Below are 26280 nucleotides of genomic sequence, written 5' to 3' on the forward strand. Positions count from 1 at the left end.
ATCCCAATTAGACTGTGATGCATGGACACTGTGTCTGAACACTGCGGGAGGCAATATCACACATGCAACAGCCAACATCTGAACACCCAGGGACTAGGACACAGCTCCGAGGAAATGTCCACAGCCGGAGGGTGGGGAGTGCTGGGAGAGGGGGAGATGCCTGTAGCAATGGGCCAAGGGTTTGGAGGTCAGCCCACATTGCGGATGAAAGTGACAGAGGTGCCATACTGGTTGTGGTCAAGGGTTTTTAATGTGTCACAAGTTTCCAACAGTTCCCCACTCTCCCGATGGTGCTGCCCCACTCTCGACACCAACCCCTTAACCCCCCACCCCGTTGCCCTCAGTGATCCTCAACGTGCTTAACCTTCCTAGCTCTACCGCTACGTCTAGGTGTGACCCCAGGATGTACATCTGAGGTGGAGGCAGCCAGCTGCTTACCACATCCCATGGCCTTCAATGCCCCTGGCGGTCGTCTTCTGAGGGCTCTGAAGCCGGAGGGCCCTGGCTCACTAGTCGGTGGCACATGCACAGGCGTGACGCCGTGTCCCATGTTCTGTCTTCGAGACACGGCCTCATAAGAGGGGTGGAACTTGGGGGAGCTGGTAGTCACCATTGCCACTCCATGAGACGGGTCCTGGTTGGCACCCAGTGCCCTCTCCTCCTGCTCGATACCTGGAAAGCAATGGGGATGACATTGGGATGGAGGGGCAGCCGGTTTGAGCCCCGTCTGCCCCTGCATCATCCGGCTCTGCCAGCCCTAGCGGCTCCCCATGGTCTGCACCACGGTGTCGTCGCCCTCGGCGATGCTCCTCAGTGACTGGGCCATTCTCTGCTGCACCTCGTCAATGCCCACCTGCAACTGGGACAAGCTCCACAAAGCCTTAACCATTCCCATCTGAGGGCGGGTCATGTCCCGCAGAACCTCATCAAGCTCAGCCCGGCACTGGGTCACATCCCCCAGCGAGTCGGGTATTTTGCTGAGGCCTTCAGCCATGGACATCACTGACGATTCAACGCCTTGGACACCTTTACTCATGGTGCCGTCATCGTGCATCAGGCTCTCCAGTATGGTCGCCACCCTAGCAGTGTTGGTCTCGGTGCCGCGCATTGCTGACGACATTTCCTGTGCCTGTAGACATTTCCTCCGCCTGTAGCCTCTGGGATTCTTTCAATCGACTATGGACCTGCTGATCTTTTCCTCAGAATATCACAGTCTCCATCAGCTCCAGGTAACCCTGTAGCAGAGGTTCAGCATCAGACTGGGACACAGCTGCGTCCTGGGATCCAGCAGATCTCCAACTGCAGTCTCGCCTGGGGCATCCTGCCTCCACCTAATGTACATCAACAACTGTGTGGTGCTCACCAGATTGTGCCCCAGAAGCTTGATAAATAATGTTTCCCACCATGGTTTGTGTATCTGCGCTGATGGAGAGTGGGGATGACACTGACGCATCAATTGTGCCATCCTCGGAGCCCTTCTCTGAGGTGGTCTCCCGGGAGGCAGGAGAGGGGGCCACCCATGATGGTCCGGCACCGTTGTCTGGAGGACGTGCGGGAGAATGGACATGTGGTCAGTGGGAGGGATGGGTCAGACTGTAAGGCAATAACAACTCACGTTTGGCAGGTCCTCCAGCCTCCAAAACTGGTTACCACTGTTCTCGGCCACGCCAGTTACCGTCATGGCTCGTTCCTCGAAGGTAGTGAGGATTCGTATGCCCGGCACCCCTTCACCAGTCTGGGCCCTCTCCTGGCGATTGTGGGAGAGCTTCTGCTGCAGAGTCACAGAGGGCATCATTAGCTGCATGCGTGATTCACAGTGGTGAGGGAGGGGGGCGGGGGGGCATGTGGGGGTGGAAAGGATAGTGCAGTAATCATGGGGAATTTTAATCTTTATATAGACTGGGCACAACAAATTTTCAATAATTGGGGGAGGATACGTTTATGGAGATCACATAGCACTAAGGTTTGCACATTATGCTTGTAAATTGTTTTGATGAAGTGGTATGAATGAGTATTGAATGAGTGAAAATGCACACAGAATGGTTTGCAACATAAAAAGAATGAATGGAAAATGAGGTACACCAAGTCTTGATCAGTATATTATTGTCCATTCAACCATCTAAAAATTGACATTCGCTTCTGCCATCCCGTGGAAATCATGGGAGTTTAGGGGCAGGTTGTTTAAATAGTCGTTATATTGTAGTATGTTAGACTGTAGAACTCTGTTATATTGTGAGGTGATCGGCGAGGCAGTGTTGAAACACAAACATTGAACATACACACTGGACAGCACAACTAACACACAGGTCTTGTTCACATGACTCCTGGGTTAATCCTGGCCAAGCCCCAACAGCCAGAATCGCGCCTAAACCCTGAAATGCTTGCGATGCCATAGGTTCCAGGTCCCTCACTTGGCCCATGAGGTATTGCCCCTTAAAGGGGCCACGCTACTACATTCCTCCCACCTTAAGTTCCCTTACAGATCCCTGTAATACAGAAACAGAAAACTCATGTTGACATTTATACACACAAAAAGGTTACAGTAAGGAAACTTAAAACAAAGTTCATAAAGTAAATCCCTCGGACTCTTGTCGAACATCTCAAATTGGCCTTTGGCTGTTCCAGATTAGGAGCATCTGAGACTCTGGTAGTGGCAGACAGTTCAGTAGAGTTCAAAACAGGAGTTGCGCTGACTACCACATCAACTCCCTCTGTGGCTTGAGAAGAATCCCCTTCAGAAGATATTGGTTCTGCCGCCACCACTTCGTTAGGTGGTATACTGAGAACTGGGATTGGATCCATCTGCCCCTTTTCAGGGATTTCCGATTCTCTCCTCCTCAGATGGTCAATGTGCTTTCTAGCCTCATGGCCCTGTTGGTCTATGAGGTAGTATACAGGCTCTTCAAGGCAACCATTCCGGACCTCCACCAAAGCTCCACACGTATACTAAACGTCTGCTTGAAACAACCTGTCCCCCTTGGAAGTATCTTGGTGGCGTTTCTGTGAAACTTGCTTAGCCTCCACTCCAGTGGTTCTATGTGGGGTTGAATTGTGTGAGAGCAAGAAGTCTGCCAAGTGGAGCAATAGTGGCCAATGAGATTGTTTATTCATTGTTGCTTCAAAGATTTGGATCATTATTTCAGCGAGCTTGTTTGATGAGGGGTGGTAGGGGACTATCCTTACCTGCTGGATCCCATTGGACTTTACAGAGAGTTGAACCTCTGCAGTTGTGAAGGCAATACTCTTGTCTGAGATATCACCTCAGTCAGGCCGTGAATGGTAACATTTGGCATAGCTTGTCCACTGTGGCTGTTATAGTGGTGGAAGGCAGAGGCTGGATATCTCGCCATTTTGAATGGGCTTCTATGACAGCCAAAAATATCATACCCAAAAAGGGACCCGCAAAGTCTATATATGTGGAGTCTCGTCCACGAACGCCCCAGCCACTCATACAGGTGCAAACATGCTGGAGGCTGTAATTTGTGTAGAGACTGTCAGTGGTCATACCGATTGACGATGATTTTGATATCCTTGTTGATCCCTGGCCACCATACGTTACTCCTGGCCAGTATCTGCATTTTAGAGATCCCTGGGTGACCACTGTGTAATTTGAAGAAGAGGTTGCCACCAGGGGGTGGTACTATCACTCGGCAACCCCACAGGAGGACTCACTCCTCACAAGTGATTTTGTCCCTACATTGCATATCGGGCCTAATCCATTCCTGCTTCTCGAAATGGAAACTCTGAATAACTGTTATCTTATCACAGGGAGTTTGTTGGTCCGCACTTTAATGTGACCGGAAAAAATAGGTAGTGTATCAAGAAAATTTTGAGTCACGATGATCTCCTGCGGAATGGGAGGGTCAGAAATTGTTTGTGGCAGTGGAAGCCTGCTCACAGCATCTGCATTTAATATCTAAATTCCCTGTCTATACTGAAAGGTATATGAATATGCCGCCAAGAGCAGTGCTGACCTTTGTACTCGCGCTGATGCTATTGGTGGGACGGGTTTATCTTCACCAAAATTGCCAAATAATGGTTTATGGTACGGGACAGTGGTCAAATGTTCAACGTAAACGGTTTGATGAATTTTTTTTACAGCATGGTTGACGGCCAGACCTTCTTTGTCGATCTGGAAATATTTCCTTTCAGTATGCGATAGTGTACGGGGAGGCCTTTCCACACAATCTTTCATTTTGTGTGAGAGTACCACACTGAAGCCATACGGTGATGCATCACAAGTAACTACGTTGGGTTTTTCCAGGTTGAAATGGACCAGTAAGGTTGACAGCTGCAGGACCTGCTTGACCTGATCAAAAGACTTCCTCTGGGACTCCTCCCACTGCCAACGCTGGTGCTTTTTAGCAGTCGATGCAGGGGTGTCAAATGGTTGACAAGTTCGTCAAAAAGCGGCCCTAATAATTGACCTTCCCGAGAAAATACTTAAATTCCACTGCATTATTTGGTTCCAAAACCCTTTTGATTGCCCTGCTGGTATGCATGCCTTAAATGTAACTTTATTTAAGACCTCCAAACAACTGAGCATATAAATTTTCTATCCTAGGTATAGGATATTTATTTACTTATAATCACCACAGATTTGGACCGTGCGGTCCAGCTTCGAGATTGGGATGATGGGTGCGCCCTTTCTGAAAACTCTACTGGAGTAATTATCCCCTGGTCTTTCAGACGCTTCAACTCCACCTGTAAAGCATAAGGCACTGGTTTGGCACTTAAAGATTTTGGTGTTGTTTCCGGCTCTAATAGACATTTACTTTCACAACTTTGATGCATCCTAACTCTCTCCGGGAGAACTTATGATATTTCCATCGAAGCTCATGGAAAACCCCGGCAATGATCCTGAATATTTTTAACCAATTCAATTTGATTTTCTACAGCCAATCACACCCAATGAGGCTTGGCCTCTTTCACTCTACAATTATTACATTTTAACTGGGCTGACTGTTGGTATAATACTGGAATGGATGCCGCGCCGGAATGTGGCGACTAGGGACTTTTCACAGTAATTTCATTGAAGCCTACTCGTGACAATAAGCGATTTTCATTCATTTCAGTATAGGTGGCTAAGTACGACTGCTGAGATTCACAGGTTGTAGACCTCCCTGCAGATACTTAAAAGTCTCCTTATCCAATAGATAAAGTCGACAAAGTCCCAGATGACCATAGGCTGCTTTCCCATTTCAGGGGGAAAGCTGACCATTGGTGGTTTAACCTGCTCACGCAATACTGTAGCAGCCACTCCTGTATCGACCTCCATTTTGAGTGGATGGCCATTGGCGATGAGAGTGATCTTAATGGGGGTTGTTTTGCTTAATCTCACCATTTTAAGACTGTAATGCTTTTGATGTTTCTTCAGGGTCTTCCTCAAGCTTGTTGACTGTAGCCACCGTTTTTATTTTGGGGAAATTGAATTAGACATGCTGCCTCTGTACTTGGCTTGCAAACGGCCTTTCTTATTAAATTTGAAACAGCTAAATTCTTTGTTTAGCGCATCTGTCCTTGGAGTGCTCTCCCCACAATAGTAACAAACCTCTCAGCTTTGTGACGTTTCTGGCCTCACTTCTCACTCGCTTCGGGAACCTCAAGTGGCCGTCATTTCCCATCATAACTGGTTCACCTCGGTCTGCACACTTTACAATTTGTAAGCGCTCTGCTCAGTGCTTTCAATTGCTTGAGCCAACTCAACCGCCTTGTCCAAGGAATCTTCATTTCTGCCAGCAACCTCTTCTGAATATTTAAGTTGTTGATCCCACAGACCAATCGATCACGCAGCATGTTGCAGAGAGAACTACCAGATTCACAATGTTTCAACTTTTGTCAAAGTCTGACTACGAAAGCAGATACCGATTCATGCGGACCTCTGATGACTATATGAAACTTGTATCTCTGCATGATGATACATAGATACATATAAAATAGAAGCAGGAAGAGACCTTTTGACCCCCTGAGCCTGCTCCGCCATTCAGTATGATCATGGCTGATCACCATGTTCAATACCCTGATCCTGCCTTCCCCATCTCCCTTGATCCCATTAGCCTCAAGAGCTATATCTAATTTCTTCTTGAAATTACACAATGTTTTGGCCACAACTACTTTCTGTGGTAGTGAATTCCACAGATTTACCATTCTCTGGGTGAAGAAATGTTTCCTGACCTCAATCCTAAACCCCTTATCCTCAAACTATGACCCTAGTTCTGGAGAGTCGGAGATTTTATGGCCCGCCGCTAACTGCACTAATTCATCAAAAGATTGGAGTCCGGAGCCTCTGGCGTTTTTTCAGCTTTGCACAAAGTTGTATGTTTATGGGTCACAAACAGCAAGTAATATTACTTTTTGTTTCTCTTCTGCTGTGATTTCATTGGCAGCGAAAAGGTTTCAAAGCTTTTTGACATATTGGCCCCAACTTTTGACCTCTGGACAAAATGGATAGATTTTTCTGAGTGGTGGCATCGCTATTTGACTGCAGACAATCTTTTACCTTTTAGTATTCTGGGAGACAACAACCCCCCCCACCCCCCCCGACCCCGGTCCAGTTTTTCGAAGATGCCCTTCAATTGGCTTAAGACCATAAGATACAGGAGCAGAATTAGGCCATTCGCATATTGAGTCTGCTCCGCTATTCAATCATGGCTGATATGTTTCTCACCCCATTCTCCTGCCTTCTCACCATAATCCCCGATCCTGTCATGAATCAAGAACCGGGCAGCAGGGTGGCACAGTGGGTTAGCTCTGCTCCCTCACGGCGCCGAGGTCCCAGGTTCGATCCTGGCTCTGGTTCACTGTCCGTGTGGAATTTGCACATTCTCCCCGTGTTTGCGTGGGTTTCTCCCCCACAACCCAAAGATGTGCAAGGTAGGTGGATTGGCCATGCTAAATTGCCCCATAATTGAAAAAAATGATTTGGGTTCTCGAAAAAAAAATTTTTTAAATTAATTAATTAAGAACCTATCTATCTCTGTCTTAATGATATTCAGTGATTTAGCCTCCACTGCCTTCTTGGGCAAACAGTTCAACAGGTTCACCACCCTCTATCATAGAGTCATAGAGGTTTACAGCATGGAAACAGGCCCTTCAGCCCAACTTGTCCATACCACTCAATTTTCACCACTAAGCTAGTCCCACTTGCCCGCATTTGGCCCATATCCCATTATACCCATCTTACCCATATAACTGTCTAAATGCTTTTTAAAAGACAAAATTGTACCCGCCTCTACTACTGCTTCTGGCAGCTCATCACCCTATGTGAAAAAATTGCCTCTCAGGACCCTTTTGTATCTCTGCTCTCTCACCTTAAACCCATGCCCTCTAGTTTTAGACTACCCTACCTTTGGGAAAAGATGTTGACTATCTTATCTATGTCCCTCATTATTTTATAGACCGCTATAAGTTCACCACTAAGCCTCCTACACTCCAGGGAAAATAGTTCCAGCTTATCCAGCCTCTCCTTACAACTCAAACCATCAAGTCCCAGTAGCATCCTCGTAAATCTCTTCTGTACTCTTTCTAGTTTAATAAAATCCTTTCTATAATAGGGTGACCAGAACTGTACACAGTATTCCAAGTATGGCCTTACTAATGTCTTGTACAACTTCAACAAGACATCCCAACTCCTGGATTAAATGTTCTGACCATTGAAACCAAGCAAGCTAAATGTCGTCTTCACCACCCTGTCCACCTGGGACTCCACTTTCAAGGAGCTATGAACCTGTGCTCCTAGATCTCTTTGTTCTATAATTCTCCCCAACACCTTACCATTAACTGAGTAGGTCCTGCCCCGATTCGATCAACCAAAATGCATCACGTCACATTTATCTAAATTAAACTCCATCTGCCATTCATCGGCCCACTGTCCCAATTGATCAAGATCCCGTTGCAACCCTAGATAACCTCCTTCACTGTCCACCATGCCACCAATCTTGATATCACTTGCAATCTTGCTAATCATGCTTCGTAAATTCTCATCCAAATCATTAATATAAATAACAAGTTACAGTGGACCCAGCACTGATCCCTGAGGCACACTGCTGGTCACAGGCCTCCAGTTTGAAAAACAACCCTCTACAACCACCCTTTGTCTACTGACAACAAACCAATTTTGTATCCAGTTGGCTAGCTCACTCTGGATCCCGTGAGATTTAACCTTCTGCAACAGCGACCATGCGGTACCTTGTCAAAGGCCTGGCTAAAGTTCATGTAGACAACGTCGATTGCACTACCCGCACCTATCTTCTTGGCTACCCTTTCAAAAAACTCAATCAAATTCGTGAGATATGATGTCCCACTCACAAAACCATGCTAACTGTCCCTAATCAGTCCTTGCCTCTCTAAATGCCTGTAGGTCCTGTCTCTCAGAATACCTTCTGACAACTTATCCACCACAGGCGTTAGGCTCACCGGTCTCAAGTTCCCAGGCTTTTCCCTGCAGCCCTTCTTAAACAAAGGCACAACATTTGCTACCCTCCAATCTTGAGGTACCTCACCTGTGGCTGTCGCCGATTCAAATATCTCTGCTAGGGTACCCACAATTTCCTCCCTAGTCTTGCACAACGTCCTGGGATATATTTCATCAGGTCCCGTGAGTTTATCTACCTTGATGCCATTTAAGACTTCCAGCATCTCCTTCTCTATAATATGTACATTCGTCAAGACATCACTATTTATTTCCCCTAACATCCATGTCTTTCTCAACAGTAAGTACCGATGAGAAATATCCATTTAGGATCGCACCCACATCTGGTGGATCTGCACATAGATGGCCTTGTAGATCCTTAAGAGGCCCTACTCTCTCCCTAGTTACCCTTTTGCCCTTGAGCTCTTTGGATTCTCCTTTGCGTTATCTGCCAAATAAATCTCATGTTCCCTTTTTACCCCCCTGATTTCTCTCTTAACTCTATAATAATAATCGCTTATTGTCACAAGTAGGCTTCAATGAATTTACTGTGAAAAGCCCCTAGTCACCTGAACCCGCACTGCTGGCTTTGTTCTGCATTACAAGTCAGCTACTCCTTCGACCTCTATACTCTTCAAGGGATCCACGTGATCCTAGCTGGCTATGCATGTCATATGCCTCTGATTTGAAACATCACTTTGAATTTTGTTAGCACTCGACTTGGATTCGGCTGAAGATAATGTTTTTTTAAACATTATGATAGTTTATTTTTGGGAAGGCAATCCCATAAAAGATACTTCCTGTGCATCTTGTGGATTCCACACAACTCTCAATCTTTAGTATTCAATTAAAAGGCAGGCTGACCTATTCTGTATCTCGCCAAACCATTCTTTAGCAGATCTGGGGCAGGTGGGGCAAGAAACAGGCACATGCTCCATCATGTCCACAACTCCTTGGGCTGCCCTAATTTCTGCAGTGCTTTTGTCTGACAGTATAGAATCTCCCCAACTGTATGTGGTAAGGCATATGCAAAACAAGTGAAATTGAGGAATATACATCCTCCAAAATATTTAATCCCTCCCCTGTTTGTGTCACTTGAATACTGGCCACATTGAACATATTCGTGTACAAAGGGATTGGTGGGGCCATAAAGTTTAGGCTGTACTGTTCAAACAATGTTTTACGGACTTTGATTTCTTTTTTCATGATGGAAATTAGCCATACTCCATTTTCATCACATCAATGTCACAGACAGCAATACATTTGATGACTTCCGTTATTTGTTTGCGAGCACGTTACAGGTGTTCATTGACTGCAAGACTTGGATTTCACAATTTGCAGTCACCAACTTTGATACTGAGTGCACAGTGACCCCCAGGAAAGATTTCAATAAATAATCTATCACCTTTGTCACATCTGATAATGTCCCTTTTCTGTTCACAATATTAAGAATAACTTATGTTGGAGAATGGTGCGAATGATAAAAGATGTAACCAGGGACCAAAAAATGGTGGCCGAGACCCCAGTTGACTCCACAGTAGGAAGGGAAATACCGCCATCTGAGATACCCTGGTGATAATTTCCTAAGGAAAATTAGAAAAAGATCCTCAGCGTATTTGGTTTCCTGAATAGCGAGCCAAATTATACGAGTGAAGAAATGACAATGGATGGGATTGCTCCCCCCCCCTCCCGTCAAAGCCATGTGTTTTTCAGCGGTGGAGGTGGCCGACCAGTATCTGGTGGCAGGATCTTCCGGACCCGCCACTGTCAACGGGGTTTCCCGTTGTTTGCATCCTGGTGGCAGGGGCTCACCGTCGACGGGACTGAATGCTCCCGCTAGCAGAAAAATCCCGTCCAATACATTCATAAATTTAGATTGAGTGGGTGGAGTTAAGAATACTATTTATATCTTTGGGTTCCTCATCAGAGAAAGGACATTAAAACATTGAGATCACAGGGTAGCACGGTGTTGCAGTGGTTAGCAGTGCTGCCGCACGGCGACGAGGTCACAGGTTCAATTCCAGCCCTGGGTCGCTGACCATGTGGAGTTTGCACATTCGCCCCGTGTCTGCGTGGGTTTCGCCTCCACAATCCTAAAATATGTATGATAGGTGGATTGGCCATGCTAAATTGCCCCTTAATTGGAAAAAAAAATTAGGTACTCTAAATTTAGGAAAAAAACATTGAGGTCATATAGTGTAGATTCACCAAGGTGCTGTCAGGGCTGAGAAACTATAGTTTTGAAGGTAGATGTAGGTAATAAAATCCTCTGGAGTTGAGAAGACTGAGAGGACATTTAATGGTGAGTTTTCAAACATCATTTTGTTTTTGAGAGAATGAACAGAAAAAGATAAATTGCTTTGTTTAGGAAATTAAACCAAGAAGGCATCAATTTCTTAGTTGTCTGAAGGGATTGAACGTTTTTGGAGGTCTTCCAAAGCTCTTGGTAGACGTGCTAATAGATGATCAGGAGAACCCTGGTGGAAAATGTATGCCCAGGATGAGGAGAGATGTTAGAAATAATCTGTGTAATCAAGCTTTTTGAAGTAGTGACATCTTTGCCACAGGAAAGAGTTGAGACTATGGGTGGGAATTATTGGGATTTACTGACCCCACCATTGTCAATGGGATTTCCTGGTGACTGCACCACTTCTCTCCGGGAAACCCGTGCACTGGCGTGGGACAGGAATATCCTGCCGGCGTGAACAGCAGGTAGATCTATGACATCTTTGAAGAGATAATTCAGTAAACATTTGAAATAAAGAAGGATGCAGGTGATGAGGAACGTGAGCGGTAGGATTTGTTTCAACTTGCTCTAGCAAAGAGGTGACTGAGGAAACGGCCTCCGTGCTCTATTGCTCCATAAACATGAGGGGCCTTTAAGCGCCCTAGGTAGTTACTGATTGTTTAAATTATTGGGAGTTTTCCCGGATTGATAGCTACACATATGGATTAAACATTGAACAGTTCACTTAATATTAATAGACTTTTAATCTAAAGCAGATTTTTAGAAATATTGCAAACATTTTGCATAAGATTGCTTGCCATCATCCAGGATGAAGCAGTGTGCTTGATCAGCAGCCTTTCCAACAGTTTAAAATTCACTCCGTCCACTGATGTACAGTGTATATTATAAACGTGATGAGCTGGAGCAATTCACCATGGCTCCTTCGACAGCACCTTCTAAATGTCTGACCACTATGCTCAGAAGAGCAAAGACAGCAGACGTATGGGAACACCACCACTGCCAGGTCCCCTCCAGAGTCACATGCCATCCTGACTTGGTGCTATATCGCTTTTTCTTCACTGTCAGTGGAACTCTCTTCCTTACAGAAACATGGGTGTATCTGCTCCAGATGTACTGCAGAGGTTCAAGAATATGGCTGGCCATCACCTTCTGAAGGGCAATTAGGGATGGGTAACAAACGTTGAACTTGCTAGCAATGCCAACATCCCATGAAATAATTTTTAAAATACTGTTCTGTGTTTCAAGCATAACCAGTGCTAAAATTGAAGCAACGTTATCATTTTTTTTTGCTGTAGGTATTGAAGTAATCAGTGTAAATAAAAGCATAACATATTTTAAATGTTGGTGCAGAACCCTGTTGTAAATGTGACTTGGCTTTTGCTTCATTTGGCCACATGTTTGATAGTTTTCTGGCCTCTTGTTGAACAAACTTTGGTAATTGTTCATGAGATTTAGATTAAATGCTGTAACCGTGACAAAAAATTTTGTTTTGAAAGCTAATACTTCCTTGGTGATTTATGCATTTTTCAGCATGTGAGAAAGAAATAAGGCTTGTTTGCCAGAAGTCATCAGAGCAGGAGCTCCAACCTTTCAAAGAAAAGATGGAAGCATTTATTCAAGATGGTAAGTACGATACATATTTTAACCTCACTTATGTAGTGGGAAACCAGAAAAAAAAAATCACATTTCCAGATTTCGCATGGAATTTGCAGTACAGCTTCAACTGATGTTCATGTGCTATAAAACCTGAAAATTACTCCTTGCTTTTCCTGGATACATGGACTACTGGGGTTGAGTTATGAGGAGAGATTATTCAAATTAAACCTGTTTTTGCGAGAATTTAGAAGGTTAAGGAGTGATCTGATCAAAGTATTCAAGATAATAACAGGGAGAGACAGGATAAATAAAGATAAGCTATTTCCACTGGTTGGAGATTCTAAAACTAGGGGGCATAGTCCAAAGGTTAGGGCTAGACCATTCAGGAGAGATGTTACGAAGAACGTCTTCGCTCAAAGGGTGATAGAGGTTTGGAACTCTCTCCCACAAACAACAGTTGAAGCTAGAACAGTTGTTAATTTTTAATCTAAGTAGATAGATTTTAGTTAAGCAAAAATATTAAGGGATATGGACCAAAGGCAGGTATATGGAGTTAGGTCACAGGGCAACCATGGTAGCAGAACAGACTCAAGGGGCTGAATGGCCTACTCTTGTTCCTATGTTTTCTGAAAGTATCATAAGTACATTTCCAGACATGTAATATGACCAATATTTGACCATAATTCACAGGTGACGTTGTCTCCAATGGACTTATCCAATCAGACTAACTTGTGGGGATGCCCATTGTGAATCTTGGTTTAGTTTTTAATTCAACATTAGAATCAATGTTGGATTTATCTCCTTATTACATTTCTGAACCCAGTGGTACTGTATATAACTTTCTCCTGATTGGAGTGCGGGGGCGGGGGGCAATGTTCACCATTCCCCAAGCACACCAACCTCACAACAGGTAAAACCCTCTTGAGGTAAAAGTTTAAACATGTTCTTTCTTAGTGAGGGTAAGCACAGTAATTGGTCTTACAATACCAGGTTAAGGTCCAACAGGTTTGTTTTGAATCACTGGCTTTTGGAGCACTGCTCCTTCCTCAGGTGAATGAAGAGGTGGGTTCCAGAAACATATATATAGACAAAGTCAAAGATGCAAGACGATACTTTGAATGCGAGTCTTTGCAGGTAATGAAGTCTTTACAGATCCAAAAGGAGCAATTGGAGAGAGGGATAATCACAGGTTAAAGAGGTGTGAATTGTCTCAAGCCAGGACAGTTGGTAGGATTTTGCAAGCCCAGGCCAGATGGTGGGGGGGTGAATGTAATGCAACATGAATCCAAGGCCCCGGTTGAGGCCGTACTCATGTGTGCGGAACTTGGCTATAAGTTTCTGCTTGGCGATTCTGCGTTGTCGCGCGTCCTGAAGGCCGCCTTGAAGAATGCTTACCCGAAGATCAGAGGCTGAATACCCTTGACTGCTGAACTGTTCCCCGACTGGAAGGCAACATTCCTCCCTGGCGATTGTCGTGCGATGTCCGTTCATTCATTGTTGCAGTGTGAACTCACCATGGAATCGATGACATTTTTTTACTTTGGACCCACGGCGAAGAATCACTGAAACGACTACACGATGACATCAATAAGTTCCATCCCACCATCAGACTCACCATGGACCGATAGAGTACCCTTCATCGTCCAGTAATTCCCCGGAGCGGAGAAACTACATCTTCTTCGCAGCCTTCAACACGTCATTGTTGAAGACGAACATCTTGCCAAGGTCATTCCCACTACTTGCCTTTAAACAACCGCGCAACCTCAAACAAACCAATGTTTGCAGCAAACTATCCAGCCTTCAGAACAGCGACCACAACACCACACAATCCTGCCGTGGAAATCTCTGCAAGACGTGCCAGATCATCGACATGGATACCACCATTACACATGAGAACGTTATCCACTCGGTACGCAGTAAATCCTCGTGCGACTCGGCCAACGTTGTCTACCTCATACGTTGCAGGAAAGGATGTCCCGAAGCATTGTACATTGGCGAGACCATTCAGACGCTGCAACAGCAGATGAACGGACATCTGGTGTTGTAAGACTACTTACTGTGCTCACCCCAGTCCAACGCCGGCATCTCCACATCAGAGTGAGGCCGGAGTGGTTCACGCCACTCTGTCCCACAGGGACACCCCGCCCCGCCGGGTACGGGAGAATCCCGCCCATTGTTCTTGCCCAGTTCGCAAATCCCTTGTTTTTACATTCTCTGTTCTTTTCAACTGTATAACACAGACTGCAACACAGCTTGGGCTCCATTGTCAGACACCTCTTCTACACCAGGATCTGTTCAACGACTAATAAATAAAACATTATTTCACTTAGTGATACTATTGCTTGTTTCTGCTTTATACAAATGTTCAGTATGTTCTGAATTGCCAGAGTGAACCCCCTGCAATTAGCTTCCTATTTACCCTTTCCTTTTTAGCTGTTGAACCGCAACAATGTCATAGTCAGGAAACAAATTAGTCCTCTTTCAGAATACACCCGAGCCCACTTTGGTCTTAAAGAGGCATTGCCAAAAAGAAAATAGTGCTTCCCAAAGCACATGGGGCATCACAATTTGTTCAGATGATCAGTCAATAGTGCACTTTGGATCAAAGAAATTTGTTGAGAATACAAAATAAGTGTTGACAAAAATATTTAGTTGTTTTATTAAAATGGCCTCTAATTGATATTAACAGTGATTGATTTTTATATTGTAAAGTATGATATAAACATCAACATGAAAATTAGCATCAAATGATCAAAGCAAAAACTTATCATATTAATGGTATCAATAACATCTGTGATTACTAAATCATCGCCATGTTGTTGGTGGCATGTGATCCATTTAGTGTCCCAGTATTTCCAGACAAACCAATATTGTCTTTTAAACACGCACGAACAGACTCAAAAACAGCTTCTTCCCCACTGTCATCAGACTCCTAAATGACCCTTTTATGGACTGACCTCATTAACACTATGCTTCATCTGGTGCCAGTGCTTATGCAGTTACATTGTATATCTTGTGTTGCCCTATTATGTACTTTCTTTTATTCCCTTTTCTTCCCATGTACTTAATGATCTGTTGAGCTGCTCGCAGAAAAATACTTTTCACTGTACCTTGGTACACCTGACAATAAACAAATCCATCCATCCAAATCTGAACTCTCAATTTATCTTCATTTTTGTGTAAATCTCTCTCATAGTTTTCATAGGTCTAAATGTTAATTTGTAACTGTTATTCATAAGTAAACACCATGGTTTCGTGATTATATTACAGAATGAGATATGAAAGATAAAAATTTAATTTAATCATCTAGATTTTGAGCAGGTCAGTTAGCAACTGGCTAGATTTAATTCACATCATTGCAATTCCAAGGTATGTTGGCGTAAACAATTTTATTTTTATACAGTTCAATGAGCAGTATTAATAAGGTAGCAACGTTATGAATTTCAGATTTTAAAAATACTTAATGACCATGAGAGGGCGGGAAATTTGGTTTGTCACCTGGAACTTGCACAAAATGAAAGAGAAGCCTGATTACATTGAGAGGCATGTGCAATCTAGCACCTCAGTTTAATATGTGAGAGCAGTGATGACCATGCCTCATGCTGTTGATTAACAGCAATTTGGGTGGGGGAACAGGAATTCATTTGTTAGCGATGCCAGTTAAAGGCAACCGAAACTTCTAAAACGTAAAGGTCTCTTTGGCTACTGTGAGATTTTGTACCTGACGACAGTGAAAAATGGAGAGCAGGGGTACCAGGGCAAGGAATCCATGATTGTCCATTGCTGTGCAGGAGGTGGTACAGGAGATGCTGTTTCCTCCAAATAGCAAAAGGATTGCCAGCGTGCAGCATAGTGCTCGAAGGTGGCAGAGCATGTGAGTACAAGTAGCGTAGACCAAGATCTAACCGAGATGGTGCAGAAAATTCCATGACCTCATCAGAGCTTCTAGGGTAAGATCCCTATTCCCATCTCTCATAGTCTCTACTTAGATTTTCACTGATTCTTCACTGAACCTCCTTCTGCAGTTCCTGGCTCAATGTTCACGTGTTATGGTCCAGACAATCACTCTGGTTGTAACCTATAGCATTGACTGGGTTTGGGCTCCTTTTGAAGTTCTGATCCAGGTGTTTAAGGGATAATCTTTTGTCTGAAGCAACCAGCATCTGACTCATCACTCAAGGTGTAAAAAAAGGGAAGTTAAGAAATGATGCAGAGTAAAATGTTACAACACACTGGGCTAGTGTGTGGTCAATTCCAGCCCCACTTGACCCAGACTCGTAACACAATTGAATTAACCAATAATTCTTAGAAAAAACCCAAAGTCTTTGGCCCTTAGCTGCCCAATAATTACAGTCACCAGGTTTGTAAATTTAAACACAATTACTTTGTATTTATAACAAGAACTGTCATGAAATATGTAGCAAATACAACTGGTCAACTATTATCTAATTCCTAATCCGCCACTTTAACTTGCCCCCACCCTCTATACACACACATACACACACAAGACAGAAAAACACAGAAGAGAGGAGAAGGGTGAAAATCATGAGTAAAAGGAGAAAGGGTCTTTGTTTCAGTTGGTGTCATTAAGTATACCTTCCTTCAATGTAAGCTTTCCAATCTCAGGCTCTGTTTACAGCCTGCAATGATTCATTCAGGTCTCTGCAGTTTCAGAAATACAGCAACTCACAGCCTTTCTCGTGAGAGAGGAGAGAAGAGTATCCAGGATTCAAACTCTGCTTTTATTAGGTCTCTAAAAATTATTCCGCTCAAGTAGGACCCAATCACCACCTGTTACCGGGCAGAATACTGCCTTTTGGCCAATTCATGGCCAACAGTCAATCAGTCGAACTGAGTCCCACCCCACCTCTCAGGTGCCGAAAAGTTTTGGTCTTGCTGTCCACAATTAGCAGCACCGTATACTATATTGCAACTTCTTGAATTCCTCCTCTCTGCTGCTTGACTTAAACATACATGTCCATTAGGCATTTATGGATCAAAAATGACAACAGCAAAAATAAAGAAACGAGAAATAAGGGAATCAGTTCCATTCCTGCTGGTGGGCAGGATCCTTACAAAAGGCATCTGACAGTAATAATAATAATCTTTATTGGTGTCACAAGTAGGCTTACATTAACACTGCAATGAAGTTACTCTGAAAATCCTCCAGTCGCCACATTCCAGCGTCTGTTCGGGTACACTGAAGGAGAATTCAGAATGTCCAATTCACCTAACAAGCACGTCTTGTGGACTTGTGGGAGGAAACGGGAGCACCTGGAGGAAACCCATACAGGCATGGGGAGAACGTGCAGACTCCACACAGTGACCCAAGCAGGGAATCGAACCGAGGTCACTGGCACTGTGAAGCAACAGTGCTACCCACTGTGCTACCGTGCCGCCCCAGCGACCTACCGCCAGGAGACCAAGCATTACCCACAGCTACTGATCATACACCCGCTTCATTTTTACAGAGGACGGGATTTTCCTGCCCTTCCCACCGGTACGATCTTCCTGTCTCACTGAAGGCGAACTCCTGCAGTGTGTTCCCCGGCAGCGAGTCAGGCACAGATCTCGTCGGGCCTGTAAGATCCTGCCGGCGGCCCTTGGAGGCCCATCTTGGCTGCTGGAAAACATGCCGTGGATGGGGCCAGGAAAATGCCAGTCAGAGTGAATGCCCTTTCTTTTGACTATCATTCTTGGGTTTTCATTTGGAGCATGCAGAACACTTTGAAGGAGATGGTGGTAATGGTGATGTCACTAACCTATTAATCCAGAGACCCAGGCTAATTCTTTGGGGACATGGGTTCAAATTCCATTCACAGCAGCTGGTGGAATTCAAATTTAATTAATAAATCTGGAATTGAAAGCTAGTCTCAGTAATGGTGACCATGACAAGCAGTGCCGACAAACACATGTGCCGGGATGCTGGTGGAGAATGGGGCATTGGAACTGTGGTCGACGCAGCGGCGGTCAGGGGCCATTAAAAGAGGCCCCCGCGGCGATTCTCCGTGGACTACCGGCTTACGTCCCGCCAGCGTGGTTCTAATATGGTTCTATCCGGCAGGAGCTCGGAGTCGCGGTTGCGGTGGCCGTCCTGTTGGGCGGGGCGATCTGTCACCAGGGGGGTCCTCCACGATGGCCAGGCAGTTGGGAGCCACCGATCGGTGGGCGCGCACGATCTGGGGGTGTGCCTACATCTTAGGTGCCGGCCCGCTGTGTGGGTCCACCATGTCGCGCGAGGCTGGCACCACAGGTGGACCTGCGTCCGGAAGTGCAGGGCCCCGTATCGGCAGCAGGAGCTACATGGTCTATTCCGGGGCCCTGCAAACCCCCTTAAAAACGGATAATCACCCCGGACTTTCTAGAAAAAAGTCTGGAGTGATTCTCTCCCGTTTTCTCACGGGCGTGGTGACATAGCCCCATTATTGGAGAATCCCGCCCATGGTAATTCAACATGACTCGCTTTGAATAAGGGGCCTGAACAGAGAATGTGCGGCCAAGGCCATACATATACCTGTTTTTTTTTACAATTGGTAGCTCCGCTCACCAGAATACCCCGTTGTAGCAAGAGATAGGTACACCATCCCAAACTCTGAGGCCTCCAAAGGAATCCCCAACTTCCCTGCCCCACAGCCCGAATGCAATATGGGAGGGTCCTATGCCCACCCCCCAGCAGCCCCAGCCGTTCACATGCGTGCACAGAATGCCAGCGTCACACCTTGGCAGTGCCAGCTTGGCACCCAGGTGGCACTGGCAGGGGCACTGCCACAGTTGAATCTCGCAAGGTGTTGCGAGCCGGGTAAATCCTGGGAACATGGTCTCCCGGCTTTCAACGGCCACTAAACGCCACGGCGAGCTGCTTTCTGGACACAGCGTGGCTGGAGGATCGCGCCCCTATTTTAGCGAGCACCATCTGGTCGGCTCACGGGTACTTGGAAGTATCCCACAAGACATGGAGGTTGCCAGGAGGCTTCACCCGGGATTCAGCAGCCAAGTTGTGCTCTTACTCAAGCGCAGCAAGGCCAGAGAATCATGCTCACTGACTCTTAGAACTATTTGCAAATATGCAATGAAGGGTACAAGCTAGTAACACCAGAGGTGATCGTCTCCCTGGACGCAAACAAGGCCTTCGACAGAGTCGAATGGAAGTACCTCCTCGAGTTACTGAAGCGATTTGGGCTAGGAGCGGATTCACCGCTTGGGTGAGACTCCTGTACAACCCTTCCAAGGCGAGCGTTCGAACTAACACCACCAGCTCTGAATACCTCCAGCTGCAAAGAGGCACAAGGCAAGGATGCCCACTGTCCCCGCTCCTCTTTACATTAGCAATCGAATCCCTGGCGATAGCGCTACAGGGTGCGAGAAACTGAAAGGGTATCCAAAGAGGAGACAGAAAGCAGAGTTTCACTCTATGCGGATGACCTGCTCCTGTACGTCTTAAAGCCACAGGAAGGACTGAAGGCAATCATGCAGATCCTAAAAGAGTTTGGAAACGTTTGAAATGAAAAATGAAATGAAAATCACTTATTGTCACGAGTAGGCTTCAATGAAGTTATTGTGAAAAGCCCCCAGTTGCCCCATTCCGGCGCGTGTTCGGGGAGGCTGGTATGGGAATTGAACCGGGCTGCTGGCCTGCCTTGGTCTGCTTTAAAAGCCAGCTATTTAGCCCAGTGTGCTAAACCAGCCCCTAACAGTTTCAAGTTACAATCGCAACCTGGGCAAAAGCGAGGAATTCCCAGTGAACCCAAACGATGCAGGGAGAGAGTTGGAGAGACTCCCGTTCAAAATGGCCTAAAACAGATTCCGATATGTTGGAATCCAATATAGCCAGAGATTGGACTCAGATCCACAAATGGAACCTGACCAGCCTGGTGGAGAAAGTCAAAAATGACCTGCAGATGTGCGGCGTGCTCCCACGTACCTGGCAGGGAGAGTGCAGACGATGAAAACGAATGTGCTGCCGAGGTTCCTGTTCCTGTTTAGATCGATACCGATCATCATGTCGGGGCAGCACAGTAGCACAGTGGTTAGCACAGTTGCTTCACAGCTCCAGGGTCCCAGGTTCAATTCCCGGCTTGGGTCACTGTCTGTGCGGAGTCTGCACGTTCTCCCCGTGTCTGCGTGGGTTTCCTCCGGGTGCTCCGGTTTCCTCCCACAGTCCAAAGGTGTGCAGGTTAGGTGGATTGGCCATGCTAAATTACCCATAGTGTCCAAAAAGGTTAGTTGGGGTTACTGGGTTACGGGGATAGGGTGGAGGTGTGGGGTTAAGTGGGGTGCTCTTTCCAACGGCCGGTGCAGACTCAATGGGCTGAATGGCCGAATGGCCTCCTTCTGCACTGTAAATTATATGATATGATATGATTGATCCTTATGGCTTTCTTCCAGAACCTAGATAGCTTAATTATGGCATTTGTGTGTGTGTGTGGGGGGGGGTAAGAATCCAAGGGCCCCCAAATCAACACTGCAAAAGAGGAACATTAATGGAGGCCTGGCACTGCCAAACCTGCAATATTACCACTGGGCAGCAACAGCGGAAAGAGTGAGGGGATGGGTGCATGAGCCCAACTCGGAGTGGGCACAGATGGAGGAGGCCTCCTGCAAGGGAACGACCCTCCGGGCCCTGGCCACGACAGCACTCCCAACCCCCTCGGCGAAATATACATCAAGCCCAGTGGTAATGGCCACACTGAAAACGTGGTGCCAGCTGAGACAACATTTAGGGCTGACCGGGATGTCCCCCATGGCCCCCACCTGCGGTAACCACAGATTCCCGCCAGCCATGCTTGATGCAACGTTTAGAAAATGGAGACAGTCGGGGGAACGTTGGCCGTTAGGGAATTCTACGTAGGGCACAGACTGCCGACACTGAACGAACTGACAGTGGAATGGGAATTGCCGACAGGACAGGAAATTAGACACTTACAAATAAAACATTTCCTCCGCAAAGAGACAGTAAGATACCCCAGGGCCCCAGAGACTACACTATTAGAGGACGTGATGACCACGGACAGTAAGGAGGGGGGTCTCTGTGGGGAAATATACGGACAGCTACTGGACACAGTAAAAACACTGGACCAAACACTGGACGAGACCAGACGGAAATGGGGGACGGACTGGGGACAGAAGTGGGTTGGAGACTCTGGAACAAAGCACTGAGCAGGACCAACTCCACCTCAGGCAGTTCAAAGTGGTGCACAGAGCACACCTGGCCAGAACCCGAATGAACAGGTTCTTCCCGAAGGTGGAGAATAAATGTGAGCGGTGCCGGGCCTACCACACCCACATGTTCTGGGCTTGCCCCAGACCTGCAGGGTTCTGGGCAGCTTTCTCCGAGCTAATGTCCAAGGTTGTAGGGGTGAGGGTGAAGCCATGCCCAATAGTGACAATCTTCGGGGTATCGGAGCAGCCAGAGTTACACATGGGGAAGGGGGCCAACGCCCTAGCTTTCACTTCCCTAATCGCACGCCGGAGAATCCTGCTCAGCTGGCGATCAGCAGCACCGCCCACAGCTGCAGACTGACTAGCTGACTTTTCGAAATTTCTACACCTGGAGAAGATAAAATGCGCCATCCGAGGGTCAGAGGAAGGCTTCTGTTGTTTTATGCTTCTTCATGTAGCATAAGCTGCTTCCTTGATGTATACTCTGACAAAGGAAGGTTCAGACTTGGAGATAGGTTTAACGCATTTATTGAACAGTGAACAATTCTCCTACTTGAGCTCAACTCTCCTGCTGATCTTACTAGTAACTCAATCTAACGAACCAGTCTGCTCTAATCCATGTGATGGGTGTGATGATTCCTGATCTGCCTCTGTCTCTCTGAGTGTCGCCTATGGAAAGAGAAAGAGCATGTGTGCCCTTGTCCTTTTATATGTGTAGCCCCCTTGTGGTAGTGTCACCTCTGGGTGTGTCTTGACTGCCCATTGGTCGTGTCCTATCTTACTGACCTATTGGTTGAATGTCTGTGTGCCATGATGTCTCTGGTGCTCCCTCAAGTATTTATTTAATTCTAGTGTATCTACATTAACCCCTTGTGTATTTACAGTGATGCATTTCACCACAACAGCTTCCTTACTGCATGGGGGCAATTTTTCGGCCTCTTCCAAAACCTGTTTGAGGCCAACGACAGCCAGTAGAGGGAGAACTGGAAGGATTAGTGAAGGGGGAAAAAAAGACAAAGAGCAACGCCAGGGATGCACAATTCAGGAGGGAAGGGGGTGAACGGCAGAGGGCCTGAGGCGGGCAAAGAGGAAAAACATGGGGGGAGGGGGTGAACCCCCCACTCATCCACAAAAACAAACACGGCTGAAGCTAATAAAGGGAGAAGAGAAGGGAGGAGCAAGGAAAAGGGTGAGCATACCCCCGTATCGATCGGGGGGGGGGGGGGGGGGGGGGGGGGGAGGGGGTGGGGGGTGAGCAAGGGTGTGGACGGGGGGCTGTAAGGGAAAGGGGTCAGGGGTGGGGAGCGGGGGAGGACACGCTGAACTAAACGGCAGCAATCTGTAAATAAAGTAAAGTAAGATAAAAGCCTTTTTGTGTTACATTGCATAATAAATAAACACGAATGTCAATGCACATAATGTTGAAAATGCCAATAAAAAGATTATTTTTAAAAAGGGTACAAGCTAGTAACATTCCCCATGCTGGCTGGTACACGCAGCTCTGTCAAACACCTGACTGATCCCTAGGTGTGGGTCATGCGCTCTTATATCACTGTGTAGGCGGTACTGTGCTCAGTCCCACATTAACTCTGTATGTGCCAGACCATTATATCAGAGGTTGTTTTACAGGACAAGAAATGTAAGAGTAGTGATGCAGAGACATGAGTTCAGACTCTACTATAATAGCTGAGAAATGTAAATTCAGTTAACTAAATGTGGAATTCAATGTTAGGATCAGAAACGGTGACCAGGAAATTACTAGATTGTTGTAAAAATCCGTCTGGTTCATTATGTGACTTGAGACCACATTAGATACTTAAATACCCTCTGAAAAGTGGCCTAACCGCTCATTTATATTGAAAAAGGTGGCTTAGCGACACTTTTTTGAGAGCATTTAGGAATGGACAAAAAATGCTGGTCTTGCCAGTGATACCCATATCCTGCGAATTATTATTTTTTTAAATCACCATTGCACTCCTCTCTATTCCTCTCGCTCCTTTTAATGCCCCATTAACGCTCAAATTGTCAATATCTTGAATGATTCAGCGAGTATCATCCCTAAGTATAGATATAAAATGCTGTATAATCCCAAAGCATAATTTCAATTACATAGTCGTACTTTGTTGAATAACAAACTCTGCAATATGCAACATCCCACAAGAGGCTTGGTTCCCATCAATTATTCCCAGTGTAGTATTTTACTTACTCTTGAGCTTCTTTATAAAATTTTAATCAGCAGCATAATCCATTGATAAACTGAAGAATCACTGTTTACTTGGCCAAAAATAACTTGTGCATTCTAATAAACATTTTGGCTTAAGGCCTCAGTATTTATTCAGTTTGCAGAAGCCATTTATTGCCTGTGCACTTGGGGATTTGTATGTTTATCACACATATTTAACACCGTAGATTTTACATTGATTTCAGTAGCTGTGAAGCTATTTTTTTTTAACTAGCCAGCTGTATTGGGCACCGTATATTGTTTATGTTGAATACATTTGTACAAATAAGTAAGAATTTTATTTCAAGTTTTAGATTAAAATAGGAATAAAAGTTTTCCAATAATTATTTACTTCTGTGTTCCCAATAATTTTACTAACATTTTGTTCATGATATACATCAGTGAATTTTAAGCTCAAGATTTCTGTAAGCGTTGAAGTTAGGCTATGAATCCCCTAATAGCAATATGCTACAGTGCTCAAACTGACCTCTAATTTGTTCGAAGAACAATACAGCACAGGAAGAGGCTCTTCGCCCCTCCAAGCTGTACCAGCATGAAAGCCATCTCTGTCTGGGATACATGTCAAATCCATAAATCCCTTCATCATGGAATGTGACAGAGTTTGTTCAAAATATTTCAGTCACAAAGGGCTGGATTTATGGCCCTCTGCCAGCATGTTTAAAAGTTGGGGGAGGGGAGGGGGAGCTTGTAATATGCAGTGCATGGCCCATCCACCACCTTCCCGCTTGCCCCAGATCTGACTCTAATTTTACTTGGAGGTGGGGAGTGATGTGTTGGGCATGCTGGGTCCATGTGGACTGTGTTTGATGCAGTTTAGGGAGAGACAGGCGGAAGCTGGGATCTTAGCGCTGTGAAGGCACAGTGCTATCCACTTGTGCTACCGTGCTGCCCTTAGTTAGGGGATCTCTGTGGGGGTCTGCCTATTTAGAGGGTCTCTGCTGGGTCCTTTTAGGGGGTCTCATGGGGGAGGTCTGGTGGGTGGGGTGTGCATGTCTGGCATTGTGGGGGGGGTGTGGCCGTCAGGACAAGCCCTTATGGCATTGGCCACGGTGAGGTCCATCACATCAGGGCCATGTTAGTTCATATTAATCCACGTCCATATGATTCCCACATCGAAGAATCCTGAGGCTCAAAGAATATGGTGCCCGCCAACTAATTGGATGCAAATGGGTCATTAAGACGTGTTTGCATCCATTTGCAAAATCCCGCTGCATCCTGGCATGAAGCCCGATCTCGCTGCCAGCAAAGGGGGGGGGGGGGGGGGGGGGGGGGGAGCATCGCAAAGACGCCAATCCCGTTTTTACCCCTGATGTCCGATTCTCCACCACATCAGGAACCTGCTTCCAGTGGCGGGTGGCGGAGAATCTAGCCCAGTTTCACTATGTACTAACTCCTTAACAATCATATAACTTCCTCCCTTATCCTTAACACAATTCTCCACCTTGAAGGGACATTCTTTGACCAAAACTGCCACACCGCTGCTGATCAAAGAGAGAAAATAAAAAAAACCTGCCCCATCCATTCCCATCGAAGTGAGTCACTTGTAACAAGACTATCTCCACTTTCACCTTCTTAACAAAAGAAAGCGGGCGGGATTCCCTGTCCCATTTTCTGGTGCCGAGGCCCCCGCATCAGGACCCTCCATCCTGGCAGCCGACCAATCGGATTTCCCATTGTGGGCACCGCCATGCCGTCGGGAAATCCGCTGGCGTGAGTGCACTGCCAGCGAAGCAGAGGATCCCGCTTACGGAGAATCCAACCCAAGACATTTTTCCTTTTGATAGGATGATGAATTTCCCATACTTTCCAAGAGTAAAGTTTAAGATTAGCTGGTGCCAATGTGTGGACCACACTGAAGGAAAAGACATTCATTATTACGTTTAAATGGTGACACATCTCACTTTAACAGGATATATGACAATGAATAAAGACAAACAACAACATGACAGGGAGAATGTCCGGATTTCAAATTTTCCGAGCTGCAGATTATCAATCCAACAATTTGCCCTCTATGGACCTAACGAAAGTCAAAGCATTAGCTGGATCATCAAAAAACTGAGTGGAATCATTGGATATCACTTTCATGGTTGCAGGATAATAACAGCATTCACTCCAGCTACATTGAGTTGCCTTCGACCTTCATCGATACCTCAGTGTTTCAGCTGCGTCACCACCGGACAGTCCCAGAAAAAGGAAATCCTCGTGGAGCAAGGCCCCGCCATGCCTGCCGTCTCCAGGGCCCTCTGACAATCCTTAAAATTGTGGAAGCAAATGACTATAGGTCTGGGACTTTGATTGCCACAAAGCTGGTTTTTCCAAGGATTGAATATGAGCGTCAACTGAAGAAGCAACATTTTCGACATTCGGGATTCTTTCCTCTGTTTCAAGCCTCTTATTAGCACAGTAGCACAGTGATTAGCACGGTTGCTTCACAGCTCCAGGGTCCCAGGTTCGATTCCCGACTTGGGTCACTGTCTGTGCGGAGACTGCATGTTCTCCCCGTGTCTGAGTGGGTTTCCTCCGGGTGCTCCGGTTTCCTCCCACAGTCCAAAGACGTGCAGGTTAGGTGGATTGGCCATGATAAATTGCCCTTAGTGTCCAAAAAGGTTAGGTACAGTTACTGTG

The 26280-nt window shown here is 46.0% G+C and overlaps 1 protein-coding gene across 2 annotated transcripts in view; it reads left to right on the plus strand.

Annotated features, from left to right (window-relative positions):
• The window catches only part of fmn1 (formin 1), a 532192-nt gene that overhangs the window by 365908 nt on the left and 140004 nt on the right, over nucleotides 1–26280 (plus strand). For both annotated transcript variants that reach the window (XM_038785764.1, XM_038785772.1), the window contains one exon: nucleotides 12189–12281. In XM_038785764.1, the coding sequence (XP_038641692.1) occupies nucleotides 12189–12281 (93 nt within the window). The remainder of the gene's footprint in view (nucleotides 1–12188; nucleotides 12282–26280) is intronic.

This window comes from Scyliorhinus canicula, chromosome 2 (genome assembly GCF_902713615.1).
Source record: "Scyliorhinus canicula chromosome 2, sScyCan1.1, whole genome shotgun sequence".
In the NCBI taxonomy this organism is placed as follows: Eukaryota; Metazoa; Chordata; class Chondrichthyes; order Carcharhiniformes; family Scyliorhinidae; genus Scyliorhinus; species Scyliorhinus canicula.